The 27,400-nt window shown below is 34.5% G+C and overlaps 1 protein-coding gene across 2 annotated transcripts in view; it reads left to right on the top strand.

The window, feature by feature from the left end:
* The window catches only part of SPATA17 (spermatogenesis associated 17), a 205,286-nt gene that overhangs the window by 109,169 nt on the left and 68,717 nt on the right, over positions 1 to 27,400 (top strand). For both annotated transcript variants that reach the window (XM_045809617.2, XM_087856311.1), the window contains exon 9: positions 15,064 to 15,199. In XM_045809617.2, the coding sequence (XP_045665573.1) occupies positions 15,064 to 15,199 (136 nt within the window). The remainder of the gene's footprint in view (positions 1 to 15,063; positions 15,200 to 27,400) is intronic.

Raw genomic sequence — 27,400 nt, 5'->3', positions numbered from 1 at the left:
GCATTTATACAACCCAGATTTTCCTGTTTCAGTTTAGTGTTTAAGAGTGTGTTGGGGTCAGAAGAAATTTGAAGCCTGAACAGAAGTTTGCCAGACAGAGCAGGGAGAGTCGCGAGAGGAGGTAGCCTGGATAAAGCCATCTCTGTGTTACAAAGTGCATAGCTTATGGGGATTTCAGCTTGCCTTCTGAGGTATCTTGTGAGGCTAAGCTCATGGCTTGGTACCTCATGAAATGGGGCAGAGATGAGTTAGAAAGTCTAGGTGGAGCCAGGGTGTAAAGGGCCATATGAACCATGGTAAAATATTTGGACTTTACCATATAAAAGGCATATAAAACCATCGGTGGAGTAAGGGGGTCAGATAGATTAAAAATATCACTCTACTAGCTCTGTCCAAGGTTAAGATTTGGGAGTCAGTGGTGACAAAGACCAGTTAGGGGACCGTTACCATAGTCCAATTCAGAGATAAAGAGGACTTAGAACAAGGCCATCAGTAGTGGAGGGGAAGAGAAAGGTTGGCAGACAGCTTTATAGGTAGAATCCTATATACCCTAAACCAGATTTAGGGAACAATCTGATAGGGTGTGGATGGTGTGGTCAAGGGCATAGATACACTTAGAATCACTGTATTAGAGCTTCCTTCACTGCAAAGGACAAAGATCCATTCAAGATAACTGGAAAAGGTAAGGGTGTGTTTGAAAAGATACAGTAAGGAATCTTATAGAAATATGAGGAACCAAGGAGAAATTGGACTAAAGTGACCTTGGGGGCCGCAGGGGCATGGTTTCTCTCTCTAGTGGCATCTCTGCTTTTCTCTGCATTTCTGCCTCTTACCTTCTTTCTGCTGACTAGCTTTATCTGCTAGTAGTTTCTTTCTCATAAATTTTCAGTTTATACTTAGCTATCGTGGCCATTCCAGGCCTGATACAGTATAACCTTCCAGCTCCAGAACCCACAGCTAATTCTATTTTTCAATTCAAATTCCTAAAAGAGAAGTCTGTTTTGCTCAATTTATTAAATCAAACTAGCCCACATAAATCATAGGATTAGAACACAATAAATAATAAATATGTGTTAATGTAATAGATATGTTAAATTAACATATAAATAAAACTAGCACATATAAACAAAACATAACATACAAATGTATATAAATAAATCACAGTTGTGATATTGGGGACAGTGTGTTATATTATACAGTGTTTTATGGGAATAGGGTCATAAGCAAATATTTCTTCAGATTGAGGGCTGCCAGGAGAGAGTATAGAAAAAAATACAGGCATGCCTCAGAAATATTGCAGGTTTGGTTCCAGACCATGCAATAAAGTGAATATTGTGATAATGCAAGTCAAATGAATTTTTGGTTTCCCAGTGCACATGAAAGTTATGTTGACACTGTAAGTCATCTAGTAAGTGTATGAAACAGCATTATGTCCAAAATGTGCATGCTTTAATTTAAAAATACTTTATTAGGGGCACCTGGGTGGCTCAGTCGTTAAGCGTCTGCCTTCAGCTCGGGGCATGATCCCGGAGTCCTGGGATCGAGCCCCACATCGGGCTCCTCCACTGGGAAGCCTGCTTCTTCCTCTCCCACTCCCCCTGCTTGTGTTCCCTCTCTCGCTGGCTGTCTGTCTAGGTCAAATAAATAAATAAAATCTTTAAAAAAAATAAAAATAAAAAATAAATAAAAATAAAAATACTTTATTACTCTACGTAAGTGATGAATCACTAAATTCTACTCCTGAAACCAGTATTACACTACATGTTAACTAACTGGGATTTAAATAAAAACTTGAGACAAACGAAAACTCTAAAGGCTCTAAAAATTTAAATGTATAAGAATAATTAATAAAGCATTCTTTTCTAACAAAAAATATAAAAAATAAAAATACTTTATTATTAAAAAAATGCTAGCCATCAGCTGAGCTTCCAGCAAGATGTAATCTTTCTGCTGGTTACAGGGTCTTGCCTCGGTGTTAATGGCTGCTGACTGATCAGGGCGGTTACTAAAGGTTGGGGTGGCTATGGCAAATTCTTAAGACAAGAGTGAAATTTGCCATGTCAATTACTCTGCTTCTCAGGAACGATTTCTCTGTAGCATGTGATGCTGTTTGATAGAATTTTACCTACAGTAGAACTTCTTACAAGATTGGAGTTAATCCTCTAAAACTCAGCCACTGCTTTATCAACTAAGTTTATGTAGTATCCTGAATCCTTTGTTGTCATTTCAACAGTCTTGACAGCATCTTTACCAGGAATAGATTCCACCAAATGAAACCACTTTCTTTGCTGATCCATAAGAAGCAATTCCTCATCTGTTCAAGTTTGATCATGAGATTGCACAATTCAGTCCCATCTTCAGACTCCACTTGTAATTCTAGTCCTGTTATTTCTGCTACATCCATAGGTACTTACTTTAATCCCTGAAAGTCATCCATGAAGATTGGAATCAACTTCTTCCAAACTCCTATTAATGTTGAGATTTTGACCTCTTCCCATGAATCATGAATGTTCTTAATGGCATCTAGAATGTGAATCTTTTCCAGAAGGTTTTCAGTTTACTTTGCCCACAAACATCAGAAGACTCACTGTCTAAGGCAGCGATAGCCTTACAGAATTGTATTTCTTGAATAATAGGACTTGAAAGTCAAAATTGATCCATGGGCTGCAGAATGGTTGTTGTGTTTGCAGGCATGAAAACAACATTAGTCTTGTACATCTCCATCAGAACTCTTGGGTGACCAGGTACATTGTCAGTGAGTTGTCATATTTTGAAAGGAATCTTTTGTTCTTCGCCATAGGTCTAAACAGTGGGCTTAAATATTCAGTGGGCTTTAATGTTGTGAACGGATGTGCTGTCCAGGCTTTTTTGTGTCATTTACAGAACACAGGCAGAGTAGATTTAGCATAATTCTCAAGGGCCCTAGGATTTTTAGAATGGTTAATGAACACCGGCTTCAACTTAAAGTCACTAGCTTCATTAGCCCTTAGCAAGAAGTACGCCTGACCTTTGAAGCTTTGAAGCCAGGCATCAGCTTCTCTCCAGCTATGAAAGTCTTAGATGGCATCTTCTTCCAATAGAAGGCTATTTTGTTTACATTGACAATCTGTTGTTTAGTGCACCCATCTTCATTAATTACCTTAGCTAGATCTTTTGGATAAGTTGCTATCACTTCTGCAGTAGCACTTGCTGCTTCACCTTACACTTTTATATTATGGAGATGGCTTCTTTTCCATAACCTCACGAACCAACCTCTGCTAGATTCAACCAACCTCTGCAGCTTCCTCTGTTCGGTTCTGTGAAGGCAGAGAGAGGTGAAGTGCCTTCACAGAATTGAAGAAAGTTAGGGCCTTGCTCTGGATTAGGCTCTGGCTTAAGGGAACTCTGTGGCTGGTTTGGTATTCTATCCAGACCACTCAAACTTTCTTCTTATCAGCAATAAGGCTGTTTTGTTTCTTTATCATTTGTGTGTTCACTGGAGAAGCACTTAGTTTCCTTCAAGGACTTTTCCTTTGCCTTCACAACTTAGCTAACTGGAGCAAGAGTCCTAGCTTTTGGCCTGTCTTGGCTGTTGACATGCCTTCCTCACTAAGCTTTATTTCTAGCTTTTGATTTAAAGTGAGAGACATGTGAACCTAACTTTCACTTGGCTACTTAGAGGCCATTGTAGGGTTGTTAATTGGCCTAACTGCAATATTTCTGTGTCTTAGGGAAGGGGAGGCTTGAGGAGAGGGAGAGATGGGGGGGAGCGCCGGTTTGGAAGAGCAGTTCTCACTGCTCCACCGAACATTTATTAAGTTCCCTGTCTCATATGGGCATAATTCATGGTGCCCCAAAGCAATTATAATAATAATATCAAAGACCACTAATCACAGATCACTGTAACAAATACAGTAATGAAAAAGTTTGATGTATTGTGATAATTACCTAAGTGTCGCAGAGATACAAAATGAGCAAATGCTATTAGAAAAATGGCATTGATAGACTTGCTCAAAACAGGGTTGCCACAAACCTTCGATGTGTAAAAAGCACAATATCTGAAAAGATCAGTAAAGCAAAGTGTAATAAAATGAAGTATGTCTGTATAAGAAGAATGACAGGTTTGATAGGATGGAGGTTTGGGATATAAGTTTAATTTGGGGACTGCTCTGTTTAAGATTCCTATTGTGTATCTAAGTAGATATTCCTAGTGAGCATTTGAAAATATTGGTCTTGAGTCAAAGAAAAACACTGTATAGAGAGATAAAGGTTTAGAAATCATCACTGTAGAGGAAATAGTTAAAACCTTGGTGGTGGAAAAATCTCCTAGGGCGAAACTATATCAAGAGAAGATTAAGTACAGATTTCTGGGAGTTGCTTTAATGTTAGGACCATGGTTCTTAATTAGGTTGCTCATCTCCATCACCTTGAGGCTTAAAATTATATACATATGCCTTCCTCAGTCACAGATATTTTGACTCAGTAGGCAGGTATGTGTGAGATGTATGCCGTGGTGATTCTAATGCACAGTTCTGGCTAGGAAAGGCATCATTAACTCAATGTATGGAAAGAAAATGGTAAGTCCATCAAGGAATTGACAAAGCAAGGAAGAGAACCAGGAGATATTGTGCAAATGTAAAGAAAAAAAATTCACTGTAAGGACTGGATGAACAGCATGATGCAGAGGTCAAGTCAAGTGAGAACTAAAAGAATGTATTGGATTTGGCCATTGGGAAGTCATTCATTGACAGCTTTGCTTTCTTCTTTAAATATCAGCTAGTTCTTATTTCTCCCATAGTCTTCAGGATATCATAAAAGAACTTGTCCAGTTCTTTGCCAAACTTCAGGCATATATCTAAAATTTTATTCTTACCCATGATGATATATATGTTTATATGAGTATACATCTCTTTCTACATTTATATAAATTTGTGTGTATATATGCTTATAATGTATATACACATTAAAATATTCAGATAAATTCATTTTAAAAATTTATATTTAATTTTTGTATGAAATTAAAATTTTAAAATTAATTTTAAAATATGAAAATAGACACTAAAGTATTAAAATAAAATGGTGCCAGTATCATATATGTGTCCATGCCATATATGTATGTCACCACTTTTCTAGAATTTTATTTTAATATTCTACTTTAGAATTGTGCTGAAAATTAACATCAAAGTAAGCCACCTATATATTATAGAATCTGTATTCTTCTGCTTTTAAAGACATTTAGGAACATCTTTCGTACAGTCATAATTTCTTAAGAATAACTGATGGTGATTTGCATTTCATCCATAGGTCTGCTCAGTAACTTGAGATATAATATATTTTAGTTAGAGACCTTGAAGTCATTGAAAGTGCTACATGCTCACATGGAAGTTTTAAATCAGAGGTTGCAAATTAGTGGCTTCTGAGTTACATACAGTCTCCAGATATGTTAGATTTGGATCCTACAATTTTCAAAAAATTAAATTAATTGAAAAGTAATTAAAAATTATAATTAAATCTTTTGAAAATCCAGATTTTCCAGCTTACGTTAAAAACTAGATGACCTAGAAACAGTGGGCCCACACTCTCACATGGCAGTAATTGAAATTTACATTCTTCATTTTTACATCTGACTCACTGGTGTTACCTGCCTAGCCCTTCTAGATATAAAATATTGGAGACCCTTGTTCTAGGTGATAAGCTCTTCAAGAACAGAGCCCATGACTTATGCAGTAAGTACCCTGAGCACAATGCTTGACAAATGGTAGGTGTTAATTTTTTTTTTTTTTACATATTGAGCTTGAGCTTGAACTAAGTCTCATTTGTTTTGTCCTGATCTATCTGATCACCCACCAAAATTATTCTCATTGAAAGAAAAATCAAGTGAAAGAAAATGAGTTCCATTGTGATTTCTCTTTGATTTTTATAAACATTACCCTACTAGTCTCAGTAATAGGTGCGCCTATGCTTCTGTTTTTCTTTCTCTTGCTTTCCATAGCATTTTCCAAACTGAGTCTCTTAAAACAGGAGTCTGGAAGATGTTAATGAGTTTTCTGTCAAATAAATTTGGGGGCACATGGGTGGCTCAGTCAGTGAGGCCTCTGCCTTGGGCTCAGGTTGTGATCCCAGGGTCCTGGGATCAAGTCCCATGTCGGGCTTCTTGCACAGTGGGGAGCCTGCTTCTCCTTCTGCCCCTCCCCCTGCTCATTCTCTCTCTTTCTCCCTCTCTCAGATAAATAAAGTCTTTAAAAAATAAATAAATAAAAAATAAATTTGGGAAAAGTTATATTTAAAACAGTTAAACTTTTTTTTGTGGCATTTACAGGGTTTCTCGCTCTTAGACTTTTATTTAGTGTGAACTTCAAAGAAGGAGCATATAATGTATAGTATTTTGCAAATTTATTCACTTATTCATTCAACAAATATTATTGCATGCCTAATAGGTGCCAGGCACTATATTAGACATAGCAATAAACAAGATAGACAGAGATCTCCTGGCTTCGTCAATATAATAATATAGTTGGCCATGGAATCTCTTAATCCACACACCATAGTTTGGAATATGCTAGTCTGGAATATTACTCAACAGAGAATATTTGATTTTCCTTAATGATTTTTATATATTTTTTTAGTTTCAGCTTATTTTTTCCTTAAGCCTTCTTAACAATAACTTGTACAAGTGTTTCCCACCACCTTATTTTCCTTTTTAATAATATGTTCTTTTTTTATTAAATTTTTCATTTTAATTCCAGTACAGTTAACGTGCATAATTATATGTTCTTTATACCAGTTATACAAGTGCTTAAAATATCTGAGCTCATCCTTTTTAGCTATATTGGCATCTTTGTTAGTTTAAAACATCTGATATAAATGGCCTAGAACAAGAGCCTGTGTGACTGTTACTTAGCTGGAACATTTAAATTTAGTATCTTTTAGCAGAGATTTTTTTTTTAAAGGTTTTTCACAATTAACTAGAGAAAATTCAACTCTGCAAAACATATGTCAGAAAGTTCTTGCATGGCCATAATGAAATTACTGAGTCAGCACACCTTGACATTGTTAATAATAATAAATAATAAATAATAAATAATAATAATAATATATCCGGGAGTTCTGTTCTTCTTAAGCTAAGAAAAATGTAAGAAGAAGGGCAAAATATGTCTTTCCATTTAAATTTAGAACCTTGCGATATAAGCTTACTGTCTAGTTGAACAGATAGTCTTGCTATTTGCGTTCCTTAAATATTACATTTCTGTCTCCACCCTGGGTCAGAGACCTGTGCTATTGTTATAGCTGCTTAAATAGTTCATGAGTTTTAAATTTCTGCTATGAATTCCACTCTACGTATAAAGTACTTTATGTATTAAAAGAGCTATGGTTACATTAAAATCTCAGTGAAAGCTGTCTTCTTCCATAAATGAAGCCCATCGAATTCCAGTCCCATCTGTTGCTCATTTCATTAACATCTCTTCAGCCAAAATTGAAGTAGACTAAAACATCTTAATAAAGCAGGACTATGTTTTGAGATCTTTCTAGTGATATTAATGAATTATATGTTAGGTTTATCTGGAAATTTGGGTTCTTTATACCTACAGTGAAAATATTTCTAATATTGAACGTAGTGAAAAAGAGTCTTACTTGCTAAAGTTATTCTAAAATTTAGATTATTCTGTTTTTAAAGGAAAAATATTCAGCATTTTATGGCCCTTTTTTAAATGAATCAGACCTGAGTCACTTAAACCTGATTAGTGTTTTAGTAGAGCTAAAATTATTCAATATTGAGACATAATTGATGTATAGCACTGTATAAGCTTAAAATGTACAGCATAATGATTTCACTTACATATATTGCAAAATGATATGCATTCATTATTTATTCATTATATTAATTCAATATTCATTATTAATTATACACACTACAAATATAAAACATGTCTCAAAATATAATTGACAAAAATAATTTGCGTATTTCCAATTACGTGTTTTATCAAAGTGCTTTATTTTTTTCCTTAAAAAGCTGTGATTGGTTAATGAGAACTGAGTCATCTGATAGAGACCAGAAATGAACTGGTTATAACTCAGCCCTCAAAACATTAAATTTACTATTTTCTGTTATAATAATGATTGTAATATTAAAGTCTAATAGAATCATTTTTGAGCAGGTGTACTTTTAAGATAACATGAAAATTATTTGTTGATTGGTTTATTAGATTAAATCAATTTGCTTGATTCATGTTTAATCTTTCAATTCTTTCATTACCTCTTTCCAAACTTTTACATCTAGGTGTCTTTGCTTGTCAAATTAAGTTTTGTAGACTAGAGAGAATTCTCTCTGGAATTAAAGGAAATGCCTTCCCTTAATTAGCCCATACTGGATTTTTTCCACCTCCTATTTTACTTTCTTCATCTACAACTAAATAGCTGTTCTATTTTGAACATTACAAAGCTCTGAATCCTTGCTCTTTTTTTTGCAAGTATTTTAGATACATGCCTTTTAAGCAAAAATCCTGGGATGAATTGTAGCACTCACTCCTGTATCCCCATTAGGGAGTGTCTGTCCTTCCAGTGTTGTTAATGATTTGGAGGGGCTGCTCGTATACAAAGATCTTTATTAATGCAGCTTGTGATCTTTTGAGCGTATCTACTCTTCTGCTACCTAGACCCCCCCCCAAAAAAAAACAAAAAAACCCCCATTATAGCAACCGTTATTGCTATGAGAAAAAATAGTGGCATGATTCCCACTCTCTGTTGTACGTAAGATAAAACTGATAATTGATTTTCTGGGAGATTCTTTGGTCATTTATTACCTCAGTAGTGCGTGGTCGAGAAACAGTATTATCTTAGAGTCACTCTTAATAAAGTTAGAAGTAAACTACTGCTTGCACATATGAAGTTCAATTACTCAAGTATTAAGACAGTAAAATTCATAAGACCTTATTTGCTATGCCATCATCTCATTACATTTGCTTGTCTATAAAGTGTAGGAGATTTTAAAAACTTGAAGACTAAATTATTTTATAATCAGAGACAATGGAAAAGTGTTTTTATTTCCCTTTCCCACACAAAAATGTAGGTCTATTGATAGTCACTTATTATGTAAGAGTCCTTATGTATTTTATAATTCATATATAAGAAAAATATTTTTTTCATTAAAAGGTGGAAAATGTCAGACATGTCTTGGTATCAAAGGATCACAAAGCATCCGCTTTAGCAGCATAGGTTAAAGAGAGCAATGTGGTAATTGGCCACCTTTTCTCCTTATTTACCATACAGTCATCTTCACCGTAAGACTCTACATGATCTACTTTGTTTCCTTTATAAAGAACCCAATTTCTAGCTGTGTTGAGCGCCTTTCAGTTCTTTGAGCATTCCTTTCTATGCTCTAACTCACCTCCATATCTTTGTATATATTTTCTTTCGTCTAAAATAGCCTCTACCGGCTTAACTTTACTAACTACTTGTCTTTCAGTTCTGCATACACAGTCTGAAAAGATTACTTTTCTATGTCCCATCTCCCAACTCCTTGCCAATAAACCCCTAACACATATGCATATACAAACATAAACCTTCCTCTGTGCCTTAGTAGCCTCTTGTGCATCCATCACAAAACTTAGCACATTCTACCGTGTTGTCTCATTCTCCTCGCCCTACTTTAAGGTGAATTCCTTTTAGGTATAGTGCATCTTCCATCATTCTATCTCAGTGTTTTTCAAAATGCTTAGTATATAAAAGCACTTCATTTAATGTTCCTTTAATGAATGAATATTATTACGACAGTAGAGAAATCAGTGTGGACTGGAGTGGGATAATTAGGCTGCCTACGAAAACTGGGTGTTAAACTGGATTTTGAAAGATGAACAGTGTATGGATCAGCATATCAGGAAGAGAGGAGCATGGACAAAGGCAAAATAGGATGGAAAGACAGAGAGAAAGAAAGACAGGAGAATGGCATCAGGAGAATGGCAGATAGGGAATGCTAGGAGACCGAACAGATCAAGTGCATTCTAAGAAGCCTGACAGCTGGGCTGAAGAATATAGGTTGGATCAGTAGGCAAGAAGGTTTCATAATTTTGTAGATTTCAGTTATTTGGCAGTGAAATAAACAGGTTGGAGGAAAACCTAGAATTATGAGTGGCAATAGCTGGACTATAGAAAAGGGGGGAAATAAAAGGGAGTTATAAGAGAAAAAAAGATAAGTATAGTACATTAGTCTTATTTGGAAAATAATATTAAGTATATTAATACTCAAAGTATAAAGACTTTGTATTTGCAGTGGACCCATTTTCCCTGAAACTAAATGACTATTTTTAATTTCTGCTTCCTGAGACCTCCACAGATTCCTCCCTAACTGCCCATACATTCAGGTAATGGCATGTCCATAAAGCCACTATATCTCCACATTATATTTTAGAATTTCTTCCAGATCTGAATCTTTGATGAGATTATAAAATAATAAGCTAACCCATATCTTCTTTAATATGGTATCTAGCCAATTAAAAAGAAATCACTGCAAATATGACATAAATCTGAATATATATTTAAAACTGGTAAAAGATAACATCTTCAAAAGTAATTGGTATTTATCTAAAAGTTTGATTATAAACTAAATTGATTTTTTAGGGTTTTCATAGCTATTTATACTTTTATAGAGTGAATCCTATTTGAGACTTAAATACTTTCTTCCTAATTTGAAGATAAATATTTGAAAATTTTTTAGAAAACATCTAAATATTTTGAATATATTTACCTATATATATGCACATACCCATACATGTTACTTCAATGAAATATTAGGGCTGAATGAAAATAAAATTAGCTTGTGGACAGGAAAATACTTAGTCTTTCAGCCTTGTCTTCTCAGCCATCCATTCCCTTGAGAAAGCAAATTTTGCTCAGACACAAAAGAAAAATGTACTATTAAAATGCAATTCAGAAGTGATAAAAACTGTAAGTGCAGCAGCCGGCTCACAGCACCCCCTTTGTATACTCAGGGACATTGGGGCCACATTAATTTTTGTGTGTGTGATGTCCATCCCATGTGCAAATTAGCACTGGAAGGACCATAATCTGTCTTATATGAGAGCTCTTTTCCCAAGAGCATGCGTAATACATGCTTGTGTAATTTTGTGTAATTCAAAGCTCTGTGTTCTGTTTGTTTTTATGTTTTAAATAGTATTAGAGATGTTTTCTTAGGAAAAATATTAAAAAGGAGTTTATTAATAAACATTAAAAAGGAAAAAAATTAAAAAGGAATTGTAGAGAAGCGTGAAAATTAACAAAATAATGCTGCTTTCCTTTATTATTTTTTAAACAAATTTATAAGTATAATGACAACCAAATTTTCAGTTCAGTTGAGATTAAAAAAAACCTTCTTTGTCTTAATTAAATGAGATAATATATGTGAAAGTATTGACATATGGTTATGGGTCAATAAATCTGTTGAACCTCAACTTTATCTTTTCAAAGCCTGAATTTCAGAATATTCTTCTCAGCAAAATATTTCATTTCACAAGATATATTTTTTATTGCCCAGATCTCTTTCTCTAGTTTCTTTAGTTTATTTTTTTAAGATAATTTTTTATTATGTTATGTTAGTCACCATACAGTATATCCTTAGTTTTTGATGTAATGTTTCATGATTCATTATTTGCGTATAACACCCAGTGCACCATGCAATATGTGCCCTCCTTAATACCCATCACCGGCCTATCCCAATCCCCCACCCCAGTCCCCTCTGAAGCCCTCAGCTTGTTTCCCAAGTCCACAGTCTCTCATGGTTCATTCCCCCTTCTGTTTACCCTCCCCTTCATTCTTTTGTTTAAAACAGCATCTAGCTCCAACTTCATTAGCACCATATCCTCTTTGATTATATTAATTAAAAATTTTTGAAGTTTACTCCTGTTTCCTTCATTAAATCTCTTTCCTTTTATGTTTGGATATGTGTCTTTCTTTCATGTTGGTGGTTTCCCAATTGGTAATCCATTCTTAGATCTGTATTAAAGGAGACTCTAAAGATCAGACTAGAAATGTATTTGTATGTGAGAGTGGCTTTTTGACTGATTGACTTCTAGTGAAGAATTCTTCAAATGTCGATATTTGAAGTTGTTTCTCTGGGCACTCCCAGTATCTTTTGAGAAGATGCATTCATCTGAACGAAGTATTTAAGTCCAGCTGTCAGTTCACATAGATATGAGCAAGGGAAGAGTTGAAGGAGTAGACACTGATTCAAAATCCATATATCCCGTTTGGCGCCTCTCATTGGCCTGTGCCTGCTTTTCCTGAGACCAGAGCTCTCTGATGTAGTTTCTGAGAAAAGGCTCTTCTCATGGATGCATGGCCTGGGAGAGGAACTTGGGGATTTCATTCCTCCTTGCATAGACTTTTAATCTGTTTCCAGTTCTATCCTTCACTCTTACCTTCTGCAATAACTGTAGCTTTTCTTCCTGAGCTGCACGCGGGTTCTGCAGAATCGCCCTTCCCCTTTGGCCTCTCCCTCTTCTGGAACTGAGATCTCAGTTTTTTGAATCTCCTATCTGCTTTTCACCTGGCAAAAATTTGTTAGTGTTTTTACCTGTTGTTTCTCCTCTCTTTTCAGCTCTCTTCTTATAGGTTTATAACTTTTAAAAAAAAATTTCTTTCCTCTTATTTCAGGGGGTTCTGGTGAGGGATTTAAACATTTCATCACATTACACTAAAAGTATATCACAATCTTAGATGTTCCTTGAGAGATTATATGGGCCTTAAAATTTTGATCTTTTATGTTGATCATGATAACACATTAAAATAATAATGCTGATGATAATGATAATGATGGCCATGACAACAGGCTACATCTATGTTTACTTCTAATTTTAGCACCCCTATTATTTACTGGGCATTTGCTCTTTCAGCCTCCATGTTAACCTTTACATATACTAGATTATTCATTCCTTACAACAACCCCATATGGAAGTAAAATCTCATAGAGGTCAAGGAACTTCTGTAAGGGAACACAGTTAGCAAGGGCAAAGCTAAGATGTGAATACTGGTGTGGTTGACTCAAAAGCCCCATTATTCGTAACCCCTACTAAAAATGCCTTCATTATTTTGCTGAGTTAAAGAATGAAACTGAACCATTATCTTATCGTATACACAAAAATTAACTCAAAATGGATTAGCGACTTGAATGTAAGACCTGAAAACCATGAAACTTTTTTTTTTTAAGATTTTATTTATTTATTTAACAGAGAGAGATAGCTAGAGAGAGACAGAGCACAAATGGGGAGCAGCAAGCAGAGGGAGCGGGAGAAGCAGGCTCCCTGCTGATTAGGGAGCCTGATGTGGGGCTTGATCCCAGGATCCTGGGATCATGACCTGAGCCGAAGGCAGACGCTTAACCAACTGAGGCACCCAGGCGCCCTAAAGCCATGAAACTCTTAGAAGAAAATCGTAGGCAGTAAGCTCCTTGACATCAGTCTTAGTGATGACTTTTTGGGATTTGGCACCAAAAGCAAAATAAATAAGTGGACCACATCAGAATAAAAAGCTGCACAGCAAGGGAAACTGTCAACAAAATGAAAAGTCAGCCTACTGAATGGGAGACAATATTTGCAAATGATACATTTGTTAAGGAGTTAATATTTAAAGTATATAAAGAACACATGCAATTCAATAGCAAAAAGAAAAACGGTTTAATTTTAAAATGGACAGAGGACTTAAATACACATTTTTCCAAAAAAGACATACAGACAGCGAACAAGTATATGAATAGATGCTCAGCATCACCCATCATCAGGGAAATGCAAATCAAAACCATGATGAAATATCACCATACTGCACCTGTCTGAATGGCTAGTATCAGAAAGAAATAACAAGTGTTAGCAAGGATATGGACAAAAGGAGACCCTTGTGCACTGTTGGTGGGAATGTAAGTTGGTGCTGCCATTTTGGAAAACAAGTATGGAGGTTCCTCAAAAACTTAAAACTAACTTCCATATGATCTAGCAGTTCCTCTTATAGATATTTATTTGAAGAAAGCAAAAACACTAACTCAGAAAGATATGTGCACCCCCCATATTCATTGCAACATTAGTTACAAACAGCCAAGATGTGGAAGCAAACTACATGTCCATCAGTGGATGATTAAGAAAATGTGTTGTATACAATGGAATATAATTCAGCCATAAACAAAAATGGAATCTTGCCATTTACAACAACATGGATGGATCTTGAAGGCATTATGCTAAGTGAAATAAGTCAGACAGGAAAGACAAATACCATAAGATCTGACTTATATGTGGAATCTTAAAAAAAAAAATGCTGATAGATGCAGAGAACAGATTGGTGGTTGCCAGAGACGGGGCGGGGGGGGGGGGACGTTGGGTAGGTGAAATGGCTGAAGGGAATCAAAAGGTACAAAATTCCAGTTATAAAGTCAGTAAGTTTTAGGACATAATGTACCAATGGAGATGTAATATATAATGGAGACTATAATTTATAATATTGTATTGCATATTTGAAAGTTGCTAAGAGAGTAAATCTTTAAAACTTCTCATCACAAGAAAAAAAGATATCTGTGTATGCTGATGGCTATTAACTGACTGAATGATGATCATTTCATGATACATACCAATATCAAATTCTGTTGTATACCTAAAACGAATATAATCTTGTATGTCCATTATACCTCAGTAAAAAAAAGAAAAAAACTTTGAAGAAAACCCATTTCAATGAGAATATCCTATACTGGGCTTCCTTTTCATTTTTGGATATCATTTTAAAATTAAGAACATTTCCATTTCCACAGTAAATTTTGAATTATTTGGCATCATTAATTAATAAATTTATTCTTTAAAATTTTCCGTATTTCCAAAATATATGAGACTTAGAAAAAGTCTGTGAAAAAAGTCTTAGCATCTCCTTTTGCTGAATAAGAAATGAAATTCATAAAAATTAGTAACAGAGATAGTGGCAGAGGTTGAAGTGGAATCCAGGTATTCTGATTCTAAGCAGTGTTTTATTTTCACTGTGCTTTACTACATCTCTACATTCTAATGCCTTTAATCAAATGTCTGCAGAAATAAAATTAACATCACTTAAATGTTCTTTCAGGTTTTTGCCATTTTCTTCCTATCATAAAAATAAAAAGTACATCCCATTAATGAATTCATCAAGCAAGTACGGTCTCAATTCTTACGGAAGTCAACATTTTAGAGATGAAAATCCTAAGAAATGGATCTGTGACAAGGTAAGTTAATGCAACATTAAAAAATGTTGTTCCTTTTGAAAGGCTAAAAATATACACTGATTACAACAAATATAAATATTTTTTTAAAGATTTTATTTATTTATTCGACAGAGATAGAGACAGCCAGCGAGAGAGGGAACACAAGCAGGGGGAGTGGGAGAGGAAGAAGCAGGCTCACAGCAGAAGAGCCTGATGTGGGGCTCAATCCCACAACGCCGGGATCACGCCCTGAGCCGAAGGCAGACGCTTAACCGCTGTGCCACCCAGGCGCCCCACAAATATAAATATTTTCATTACAGTTAACACCCTCGTGGTTATAAAATTATTTACAGCTATTTCATGTAAAGATGACACTGCTGACTTCTCTAGACGGCAAGAGATTTTGTTTTTGTTTTTTAGCATTAATATGTTTTTATGTGTAATGGCTCAGCTACCCTATGATCTATGGCTTGCATCATGGCTTTGCCAAAGCCAACCAGGGTCAAAACTTGAATCTGTGGTCACAGAATGGTAAAGCACTCAGACATGGAGATCAGTGCTTGGTTGCTTCCACTCAAGCTCTGTGTGTATGTGGATAGACAGGTAAGTAAATAAGTAGATAGATAGATACATAGGGATTGATAGAGATATATGTGATATGTATATATATGATATAGATAAGATAAAGCAAATATTTATTGATTCCGGAGTTATATTTGTTAGCATTTAGAGAAATTTTTCTGAATAGGGAAAACACGAAGCTATCTTACATAATATGAGGTAAAAGGAAAGTTCTTACTACGTGTTAAGCCTGTTATATAACAGAAACTATAACTTATTTATGGAAATAATTACACAGATAAAATGAAGTTGTAAGTGACTTTCTGGAAAGGGATTAAAGCCACTGAGTTCCATAGAGTATACCAGACGTATTGGTTCTATTAATAGTCTGTCAGTGAGGATTTACTCATTTATACACAGCCTCCTTCCAAAAGGATTTAAGACACCTTACTAAAGGCAAATACAGTAATGGTTATATTTTAGAAATAAAAATAGGGGGAAATGATCTTTGGTGAGAACAGTATCTATACTCACATAATAAAGGAAACCATTACAACAGTGCTAAGTGATAGGAATTTCAGCTTGTGGATGGCAAAGATAAAGAGAAAAACACAGGTTGCAGACATATCGTCATTACTCAAGAGGAAGACACATGTTAGACCCTAAAGAAAAAGGAGATATTTCTTTATTTTACCAAACTCTAAGAAAAAGTCTTTTTTTTAGGACATTGTAAATATAGGATTACCAAGGGTAAGTCACTGGGGGGTAACACAGATAATTTAGAAAGTGCCTTTTTCTTTTCCACCTGCCAAGTCCTCTTTCTTAAAAAATGATCTAAAATACTAAATAATAATTCCACATCATAAGGACCATGTACAGTGAGTAGTTCAATTTGGCTCACTGATTGACAAACCTAAATACTGGTGATGATGTTACTCTTGGCATTTGTTTTTACCTGATATGTAACCATTCAGAATATAGGCTAAATATAATTTTCAAACTATTTAATTTCATATTTTGAATGTGCATAATGTGATCTACATCTCATTTGCTATTTGACATAAACATTTTTTGCTTTTATGCCCTCTTACCATTTTATTTAATTCAAGGAAGTGTTCATTTCTTTAAATATAAATGACTTACCTTAGGACATTAAGCTACGTCCAAGTAAATAAGATCCTTATGCAAATGTTTCTTTCCTAAAATGATACAGTACTTTTTGGTTTTATATGACAGATTCACGTCATACATTCTAACGTATTTTAGCGTATGCATCTGTCTTACAGAAGTAAGCGCTTTCATGGAAATACAGAGACTTTCGGATACTCACTAAAGAGAAAAATAGTTTATTTTGTTCTTTTGAGGAATCATAGTGTGCCTCCATACTTTTAGAAAGTATACATACTTAAAGAGTTAATGACAAATAGTTGTTCTTGTAGACCCGGAAAATTAAGAGATAGGAGTGTAGGGATTCTTTAAATCTTAATAAATCATGAATCCACTTACCCCTACATAAAAGCATGTAGAAAAATACTAAATGCAAATTGAAATTCCACTTTCCCAACTTCCCTCCCTTTCTTACTTCTTCCTGCTTTCTGATCTCTTCAAATAAACGTATTAAGTAAACAAATTATCCTTCTATGTGGCTAATGTAAACTGCACAATAGAGAGGTAGCCATTTTATTGTTTATATGTTGAATCTTACAACTATTAGACATAATTTATGTTTTGATTTGATGTTAAGTCGTTTGAGTGAGAATTGGGTCCAATAAATTGCTAAAAGCAGTCTTCTTTTTCTTTATTTTTATAAAACTTAGTTTCTTGATTACCGAGGTTGGAGGCCACAATTTATTCATTATTAGTGGAGTAAGGATAGTTTTAGGGAGGCAAAAGTTATTAAGATCAAAATATTGAAGAAGCAGAGGCTGACCTGATTTTTAAGTTCAGGTAAATAATTTGTGTTTATAACTCTTTATTGTGCTGATATCAATATTTAAAATAAAAGTGAAATTTAATAAGGAGCATATACCAGTCAGTCACTATTACTTTAATCTATTTGGGTAGATTTAAACGAGTTGGACAATACAAAAATTCAGTATACTAAAAACATTCTTTTGGTTGTCAAAACATTCACATATGTTCATATTTACTGAAGCAGAAATAATAGTCTAAGGCCTTTATCTGAATTGGAATGAGTTCTCATATGCATTTTAGACGACTGATTTTAATGGAACTATTTCATGTTTTCCCACATTTGCAGAATTCAGGAAGAGACTTTTAAGATGGCTCATGTTGATAGAGCCATTCTTCACGTGCCTTATTGTAAGTGAATTACAACAGTAGGGCAGCCCCTTTCTGTTATTTTCACGTACATTTTGGTCCTAAACAGGATTTCATAAGCTACAAAGCATAAAAATATCTAGTACTCCAAAGAATTAATTTAGAGAACCTAAGCATATTGCACAGAACATAAAGTTGACCTTTACCGTCTATGGCTTTTGGAATGGAGTGGGATGTGGAACACATCATAGATTTAATGTGGCACATCGCTGTCTGCAGAAGCTTGGGTGGGACTGGGACTGCTTGCCCATGGCACCCGGTGATTGAATCTGCTGTCACCAGCATCCTGATAATAATGAACATTCAGCTTAACGACCGTGATTATGATTATCATAATTGATGCGTGAGTGCAGTGTGTGGGGATCATTACAGCTGAACTGTACAGCAGAGAAACATGCCTCAGTTATGGATAATTTTACTTTTATGCATTGATTGGGATAAAATATGCCTTTCTATTTAAACAGACCAGCTTCATATAATTTTAAGAATCTTTCTGTACATGTTGATTGATGATTATGCACTTGCTGAAAAACAGCCCCTTACAGTTGTTTGTTTTGTGTTGTTTCATTTCATTAGTAAATGTAAACAATTAAATAATTAGGTGTAATTGAGGGAAAATATTTTGCTTATGAGGATGGCCTTCAATAATCAAGTATTCAGTTTAAGTGTTTTTTTTTTTTTCCTCTTTCTCTCTCACAATACCCCAGGGACTGAAATTCTTCAATTTTCTTTTTTTCTATGATTACCCTTGTATCAGTCTTTTTGAGGTCACTAGGCTTCAGGGAAAAGAATAAGTTTAAATAATTTTTATTATAGATCTGTAGATGCATTTGCATATGTGTATATTTATATATACTCTATTATGTACTTTAGAAAAACTGGTTGGAGCCAAATATTATTTATCAAAATAATATTTAACCTATGGAATAATGTTAAGATAGATATATTTACACTACCTTTGCTTTTTAACCACCACCTTGTTTCTGATAGATTTATTAGATTGTGTAGTAATTTTCAGTTTTACTTTTACAAAGGATTTCTTGATTTGAATTTTAACTTGTGAATGAAAATAATATGTGCAGTGATGTCCAAGATATTCAGATTAGAGCTGCCCATATTAATTTATGATTATTAACCTAAGGGCTTAATTTGCATTTGAGTCTAAAATATTACATTTGAGTGATGAACAAACATAATGGAACACATTTTCATAAAGCCTGGTAAGTCATTAAAAAAAAACTTTTATTTTGTAACTGCAGTAAAGTCTGAGATTGAGAGATCTCTCCACCAGATTATTAATAACTGTAGAGCTCTAAAAAGACTATGGCAAATGTTTCATTCTGAGATCTGTAAAATTTCCATCACCCCTGCTAAGGTGCTCACCCTAGGTGTGCAGCTGTACAGTGTGGTGGAGGACAGAGTCTTTGTTTGACAGCCAGAGGTTTTTCAGCTTGCCTATAAAATTCTCTTTTTGGAAGTTTTTGGTCCCAGTGTGATTCTTGAACTTTATTAAGATTTCCTCTTTAAGTTTGACTCAAAAAATTCAACATATACCAGTCTTCTCTGCATAATTACTAATCTAGGATAACAAGAATTAAATTCTTCATCTGACAAAAATCTTGGAATATGTTATCTGCACTTCTGTGAAATTAAACTCTTAACCTTAATCAAAAACATTATTTTGGTGGTGGTGGTGATGGTGGAAACTGGGTTAACACATCAGCGAAAATTTTAGGCTTCTAGACCTTTTGCCCTCATTCCTAGGTATAGGATCATAGCTTTAATTTCTTTCTGCGAGCCTCCCCCCATGATGTCTTTATCTGACTTGGCAAAAGAGGAGGTTTACCAGAATTAGGAGCCCCAAAATGACTAGAAATATAGCTAGTCAATATTCTTGATGTCTTAGAAAGGGACAGACTTTGATCTTGGGAATCATGGAAGTGTTTGAAGCATTATAACATGAGAGTTAACATTGATAGTACTTATTCAAGTGTCATTCCACTATGCCTGCAGGTTTGGCATGGAGAAGTCAAAGGGATATTTGTGTGTCCTTCTAGGTGGGCCCCTATCAAACCACACTAAACAATAATGTTTGAGTGTTTCCACTGCAGTGAACATTCTTTCACATACATCTTTGCCCTAATGAATTCCCAGAAGTGAAATTTCTTTTTTTTTTTTAAGATTTATATATTTATTTTGGAGAGAGAGAGCATGCACATGAGCAAGCACAGGAAAGGGGAGGAGAGGGAGAGACTCTCAAGCAGACTCCCCGCTGAGTATTGAGGCCCTCATGGTGCTTGATCCCAGGACCCTAAGATCATGACCTGAGCTGAAATCAAGAGCAACTGCTTAACCAGCTGAGCCACCCACGCACCCCTGAAAGTGAAACTTCTGAGTCAGGGCTGTGATGGTTGCTTTTATGTGTCACTTTGACTAGGCATTAGTACCATTATTTTATCAAACAGTAATCTAAGTGATACTGTGAAGGTATTTTGCAAATGTGGTTAACATCTGCCATAAGTTGACTGTAAGCAAAGCAGATTACCCTCAATACTGTAGGTGAGTCTGATCCAAACAGTTGAAAGCCTTTAGAGCAAAAAATGAGGTTTCCTGGAGAAGAAATCCCACTGCAAGACTGTAATATTAATTCCTGCCTGAATTTTTAGCCTGCCAAGTTACTCTGAAGATTTGGACTTGCCTATCTCCATAACTGCATAGGCCAATTCCTTAAAAAAACTCTTGTCTGTCTGTCTGTCTGTCTGTCTATCTGTCATCTTTTATCAGTTCTCTTTCCCTGGAGAACCGTGACTGATACAGAGGGGTAGCACATTAATTTTTTTCCAATTTTTTGGATTTTCCAGGTTTATAGAGATATAATTGATGTATAATATTGTTTTAGGTTAAGGTGTACAATATAATGATTTGATACACATATGCCTTATTAAATGATTACCATAACAGGATTAGTTAATACCTGTGTCAGTTCATAGAATTACCTTTCTATGTGTATGTATGTGGTGAGAACATTTAAAATACTCTCTTAGTATCATTGGTTCTCCAGAACTTTTTCATCTTATAACTGAAATTTTTCCCCTTTGACCAGTATCTCTTCATTTACCCCACCCCCAGTCCCTGGGCACTAATCTGTTCTGTTTCTGTGAGTTCGACTATTTTAAGTTTCATATATAAGTGAAATCATATATTATTTGTCTTTCTCTGGCTTATTTTACTTAGTATAATGTCCTTAAGTTTCATCCCTATTGTCTCAAATGGCAGAATTTCCTTTTTTATTGCTGAATAATATTCCTCTGTGTGTGTGTGTGTGTGTGTGTGTGTGTGCGCACGCGCGCGCGCACATGCGCGCGCGTGTGACATTATCACATTTTCTTTATCCATTCATCCATCAGTTGACACTTAGGTTATTTCCATGTCTTGAATATTGTAAATTAACTGCAATGAACATGAGGGTGTATATATTATCTTTGAGATAGTGATTTCCTTTCCTTTAGCTGTGTATCCAGAAGTGGGGATTGCTGGGCCATACAGTAGTTTTTTTTTTTAATTTTTTTCAGGAACTTCATACTGTTTTCCATAATGGCTATACCAGTTTGCATTCCCACAAACAATACATAAGGACTCCCTTTTCTCTGTGTCCTCACCAACACTTGTTATCCCTTGTCTTTTTGATAATAGGCTAGCACATTATTAAAGCTTTTGTTATATGTTGTCCAACTGCCCTGAAGAAAATGTATAGTATGTTCTAGAAGAGTGGCATTAAATTTGTAGAGATGTGAATTATTTTTAGAAGTGTTAAGAATACAAATAATGTTAAAACTGAAAATGAATTAGATATGGTAAAGTAAGAAAAAATCACTCTGCTGATTAGTCCTAAGTTTCTGCAAGGGAAACTGAATTTATAGTGATACTATTCACTGAGATTGGGAAAAGAAAAGGATCAGAATTTTGGGGGCAATTGTAGGGAAGAAATCTTGAGCTCAATCTTATACATGTTTGAGATTGAGATGACTTTAATTCATCCAAGTAGAGATGTTAAATAAATAGCTAAATATCCATGTTTGTTGCTTGAAACAAGAACTTGGGCCAGGGTTACAAAATTGAGTATATCTGGCTCATAAATAAAATTTAGTATATTCAGTTCATAAATAATAATTGAAATCCTGACAGTGAATGAAATAGCCTAAAGTAAAACAGGATAATGAGAGGGGAACTAGAAATTTTGAGGAATGCCAACATTTAATAACCATTTGGAGTCGGACGAGCCGTAAAAGAGGTAGATAAATGTGAAGAAAACCAAAAGAATATGCTTATCAAAGAAGTCAAGGACAGATAATGCAGTAAGGAAGGAGTGATGAGACATGGCAATGATGCTGTGACGTTAAAGGCGATGAGGACTGAAAAAGCCCCCTAGATTTAGCAAAATCAAAGTCATTGGTTACTTAGCAAGAGCTGATTCAGTGACAATATGGGGAACTAAGCCAGACTGGAGTACTTTGAAGAGGGAGTAAAAAAACTGGGGGGCGGGGGCTGGGTGGCAAGGATGGGGGGAAGGGAGAGATCGATCAAGTTAGATAGTAATTTGAATAAATTTGGCTGGAAAGGGAGAAGAGAGATTGATCTGGGCAATGGCTATGGGGAGAGATAGAGTGAAGTATCCTTTTTTTTAAAGATGGAAGAAGCCTAGCATGAATAAATTTTACTGTGCTGTCTGGATATTATTATTTAATCAATTTCCTATGATTTATGTTAATTTGTCTTTTAAATTAGTCTTTTTGAATTTTCATATTTAGAAGCAATCTTGAGGGCCAGTGCCCCTGCAGCTCAGCCTTGGCCTACAAATGTTTTTAAAGCAGGTGTTCTCTACCAGAACTGATTTTGCAATTTGGGCAATGTATAAACACACTTCGGCTATCACAACTGGGTAGAAGTGGACATCTAATAGCACCCACCTTGAGGCTATGGATTGCTAAATTTCCTATAATGCACAAGACAGCTCCCACAACAAAGAATTACTCGCCTAAAATGTCAGTAGTGCCACTATTGAGAAATCTTGGGTTAAAGAGTATGCATGTTTTTAAGACTTCTGATTCATCTTCCCAAATGTCTGAACAGAAAGGGTGAACTCATTTACATGTCCAACTTGCAATTTATGTGAATATCCATTTCCCTCCATCTCATCAACTCTGAGTATTATTTTATCATCATTCATTTTATTTTATTTTTTTGCTTGTGAGTTTTTGTTCTTTGGAACTTTATATATGGGAATTCTTTGATTCCTGATTTAAGGAATTTCTGAATTTCTTCAGAAAAGGTTGTTGTTTGTTTCTGCCAAGAGCTTAATGGAAACACTAAATTTTGATTTGCCATCCAAACCTTTGTGAGTTCAAGTTCATTGTTAGGAGCTCTCAGGAAAGACTTTTTTTTTTCTCTCTCCACTCAACCCAGAGCCAAGAATGAGACAGGAACATTTGTCAAAGTCTCCATAATAGGAGACTTTTTCTTTTTCTAGTTTACCTACTAGGAATGTTACTTTTTTAGGAGTGCTGGTTTCATACAGAGTTCTCCAGTATAACTCCCACACTCTGCCGCAGTCCAATTGTCAATTTCTTGACCATGTACCTTGACCCAGACACTAGGTCTACAAATAAATATATACCTTGGAACAAACACGACTGTAGCCCTTACTAGATTTGCTTTTTTGTTGTTGTTGATTCTTTCTTTGAAAGAATCCACTTATTTTTTTCCAGGTAATCTGTGCATGAAAAGATCTTAGAATCTTTTATCCAGAAATTTTAAGTGAGAAAAGCTTCCTGAACATCTAGTTTGCTGTATTGCCAGAAGTTAAAGTACTGACATTTTCTCTATCTCAAATGTTGGAGTAACTTTTGCTAGGTAACAAACTGTTTTGTGCAGTTATTTTAGAGGGGAATGGTTCTCGCCTAAGATATGCTTGCAAAGTTTTTCTAAATATTAAACGATCACCTTTGCTATCTTTGATATACTATAAAATGATTTAACATTTGTATAAGGATGATTCAGTTTTACACTTTTTACAAATAGCTACTGAGTTTCCTTAATACCATTTATTCTATTGTTTCTTATGGTTAGCAATTCTATTATTTTTATTATTCACTTCGTTTAGTTATTATTTTATTTACTTCGGGATTTTTGTAGATTTTGTATTACTTTATATTAACTCTTTTGTATGCACCAGACTTAACAGTTTTATATATTGTATATTTTTAAAAAATTATCTCAATTATGTGTCAAGCAGATACAGAATATCAGAATGTTATTTATAAATGTAATGGTACAATGAACTCTCCACCTGACTTAGAGAAAAAATATTCCTATTATTTTGAAGTCTTATGTGGCACTCTTAATGATTCTGTCCTTTCTGTTGCTAACTAGAAGTATCTACTATCCGGAATTTTTAATAATTTCTTTGCTTTTATCTATACTTTTATTACATATATTTATATTCCCAAGCAATAGTTTTACATAATTAGGCAGTTTATGTAAGTGTCTTTATAAGTGTGCAAATTATACCATGTGTTTTTTTAACAACTTGCTATACAAGATAATGTATGTAGCTGCATTTCATTTTCACTGATGTAAAGTATTTCATACATGAATTTGCCACAATTTATCCCTTTTACTGGAGATGAATGTGGATTTTTTGGTAGCCTTTTTGCTCTAATAAGCCACGCTGATCTGAATGTTACATTGGTTCTTTTACATACCGTCCGGCTCCTATATGAAAGAAAGGTATTGCTGAGTGTATATACATCCTTAAATTTGTTCATAAGAACATACTTTTCCAAATGTTTTACAAATTTAGTGTACAGCAGGGACATTCAGTATTCCTGCCAACATATATTCTCGTTAACTTTAACTTTTTTTTACCATTATCAGATAGATGTAACATTATAGTTTTAATTAGCATTTTCTTGATTTTAATAAAATTGTGCTTTTTCTTTCTGTAAGAGCATGCTGTGTGTCTTAATAAAAATTATATTTTTTTCACAGAGTCTTCACATTTGTTACTAAATTTATTCCTAAACAAATTCTATTTTATTGTTATTGTGAAAAAGTTCTTATTTATTTTCTAACTTGCTCTTGTTGTATAGTCATTTTTTATGCATATGTGTTTTTGTTATTGTATTGGTTTATTCAGGTTGCCATAAAGTACCACAGACTGGGTGGCTTAAATAGCAGATATTTATTTACTTTCTCACAGTTCTGGAGGCTGGAAGAGCCAAGATGAAGGTGCTGTCAGGGTTGGTTTCTGGTGAGGACTCTGGCTTGTAGACGGCTGCCTTCCTGCTGCTGTGTCCTCACATGGCCTCTTCTCTGGGCGTGCGTGGAGAGAGAGAGAGGATGAGAAAGAGAGATGAAGAGAGAGAGAAATATATCTCTTCCTCTTCTTGTGATACCAGTCCTATTGATTACATTCTGGAGTCAGAATCTCTCATTTCAAATTACTACTTTGGTACATAATTTTGAGCAAGTTACTTGAATTCTCTGTATCTCAGTTTTCTCATCTGTGGAAAGGGAAAATATTTTACCTTAACAGTTTGCTTTGATGACAGAATTAGGGAATCGTTTAAGTGATTTGGACTATGCAACATGGTAAACACCATACATTTTAGTTATTATTATATATATAAAATCCCTTTGTTTCTTTTCCTATTCTATTTTTCTATTAGTATATTTTGATCGCTAATGTTGTAATGATATCCTGAATCTGTAATACTCTCTGTATCATTTAAAATTTCTTCATCATTAGCCCCATTTTCATGTGTTAACATTATAAAAGCTATTTAGAAAGTAATAATAAAATAACAATTAACTGAGGCCTAGATTAGATTAAAAGATTAATTTGCCTTGTATTAATACAAGTTTATTTTCCATACTATATATATTTCATGTTTTACTGTTACAAAAATTAAATATTGAAATGTAAATATAGTAGATGTCTAACTTGTGTTACTTCCAAGACAAATATGTTAAAGCTTGCTATCAAGCTTAATTTTTACTTCTAGATAACATTTCTTGTCCTTTTGTATCTTCAGTTGATTTTTATGTCAGAATATAAAAGCAGGGGCGCCTGGGTGGCACAGCAGTTAAGCGTCGGCTCAGGGTGTGATCCCGGCTATGGGATCGAGCCCCACATCAGGCTCCTCCGCTAGGAGCCTGCTTCTTCCTCTCCCACTCCCCCTGCTTGGGTTCCCTCTCTCGCTGGCTGTCTCTATCTCTGTCGAATAAATAAATAAAATCTTTAAAAAAAAAAGAATATAAAAGCAGTACTTTAAAAATCATTTTTAGTAAATTTCCAATTTGGTACTTAATATTGTTTTTAACTCTTACAAAAAGGAAAAGGAAACCAGCAGTGATACAGACCATAAAAATAAAGGACAAGTCAAACACTTCTTTTATTTTTATGTTACCTTATATTTTCACATCAGTTTATATAATGTGCAGACAAGCTCAGAACTCCACTTATCTGTTTCATACACTGAGCTTCCTGCTTGAGAATTCATTTAAAGAAATTTGTAAAAATTATTGTGAATTTAATTTCTTTTAACATATTTAACATGGTATTTTCCAAATTATGCCTAATCTGATATATTTTTTCCTGAAGATGTTATTTACAGAGTTATTTAAATATTCATATTCGAAAAAGATGCTGGAAGCCATACTACCCTACTGACTTGGAGAATTCTGCAGTTAGTAACTTCCATTATACTAGTGGCATATTGAAAATAGCATCATTAACTCTGGATTAATCTACAAGCTATTTTTTAGGTGGCTATTATAAGGTTATCAACTCTTAGGGAAAAACTTAAATCTGCTAGCATGCTCAAATGTGAAATATCAGATGACTAAAAAGTGATAACTTACTAGTCTGGACAGCAACTGACTTTAAAGATATTTATTAAATAATATTAAGGTACAAAAATAGTGAAAATACTTTACACTGTTGGCTGGAGAGATACAAATGTTGACCTTACTTTCTTATTAAATCTATTCCAAGAGCTATTTGCAAAGATTTTGCTCACAATTGGAATACTTAATAAAATCTAATTTTCTTCCTCTGTAATTCCTCAGTTGGAAAATGTGGTCCCTTGATGATGATCTAAGGCTTTGAAGAATAAATGGATTTCAAAGAGAAAATTAGATGGTACTTATTATGCTGTCTAACTAGCAATGCATTGTCATTTGTCTGTTGTATTATAAATGTCTTGCTTTCCCTACCTTCTTCATTTAATCATGTAACCTGCCTGTAAGCAGCATTAGAGA

This window comes from Ursus americanus, chromosome 2 (genome assembly GCF_024610735.1).
Source record: "Ursus americanus isolate L20-20 chromosome 2, mUrsAme1.1.p, whole genome shotgun sequence".
In the NCBI taxonomy this organism is placed as follows: domain Eukaryota; kingdom Metazoa; phylum Chordata; class Mammalia; order Carnivora; family Ursidae; genus Ursus; species Ursus americanus.
Note: the sequence above shows the minus strand (reverse complement) of the source record. Positions and strands in the feature narration are given on the sequence as shown.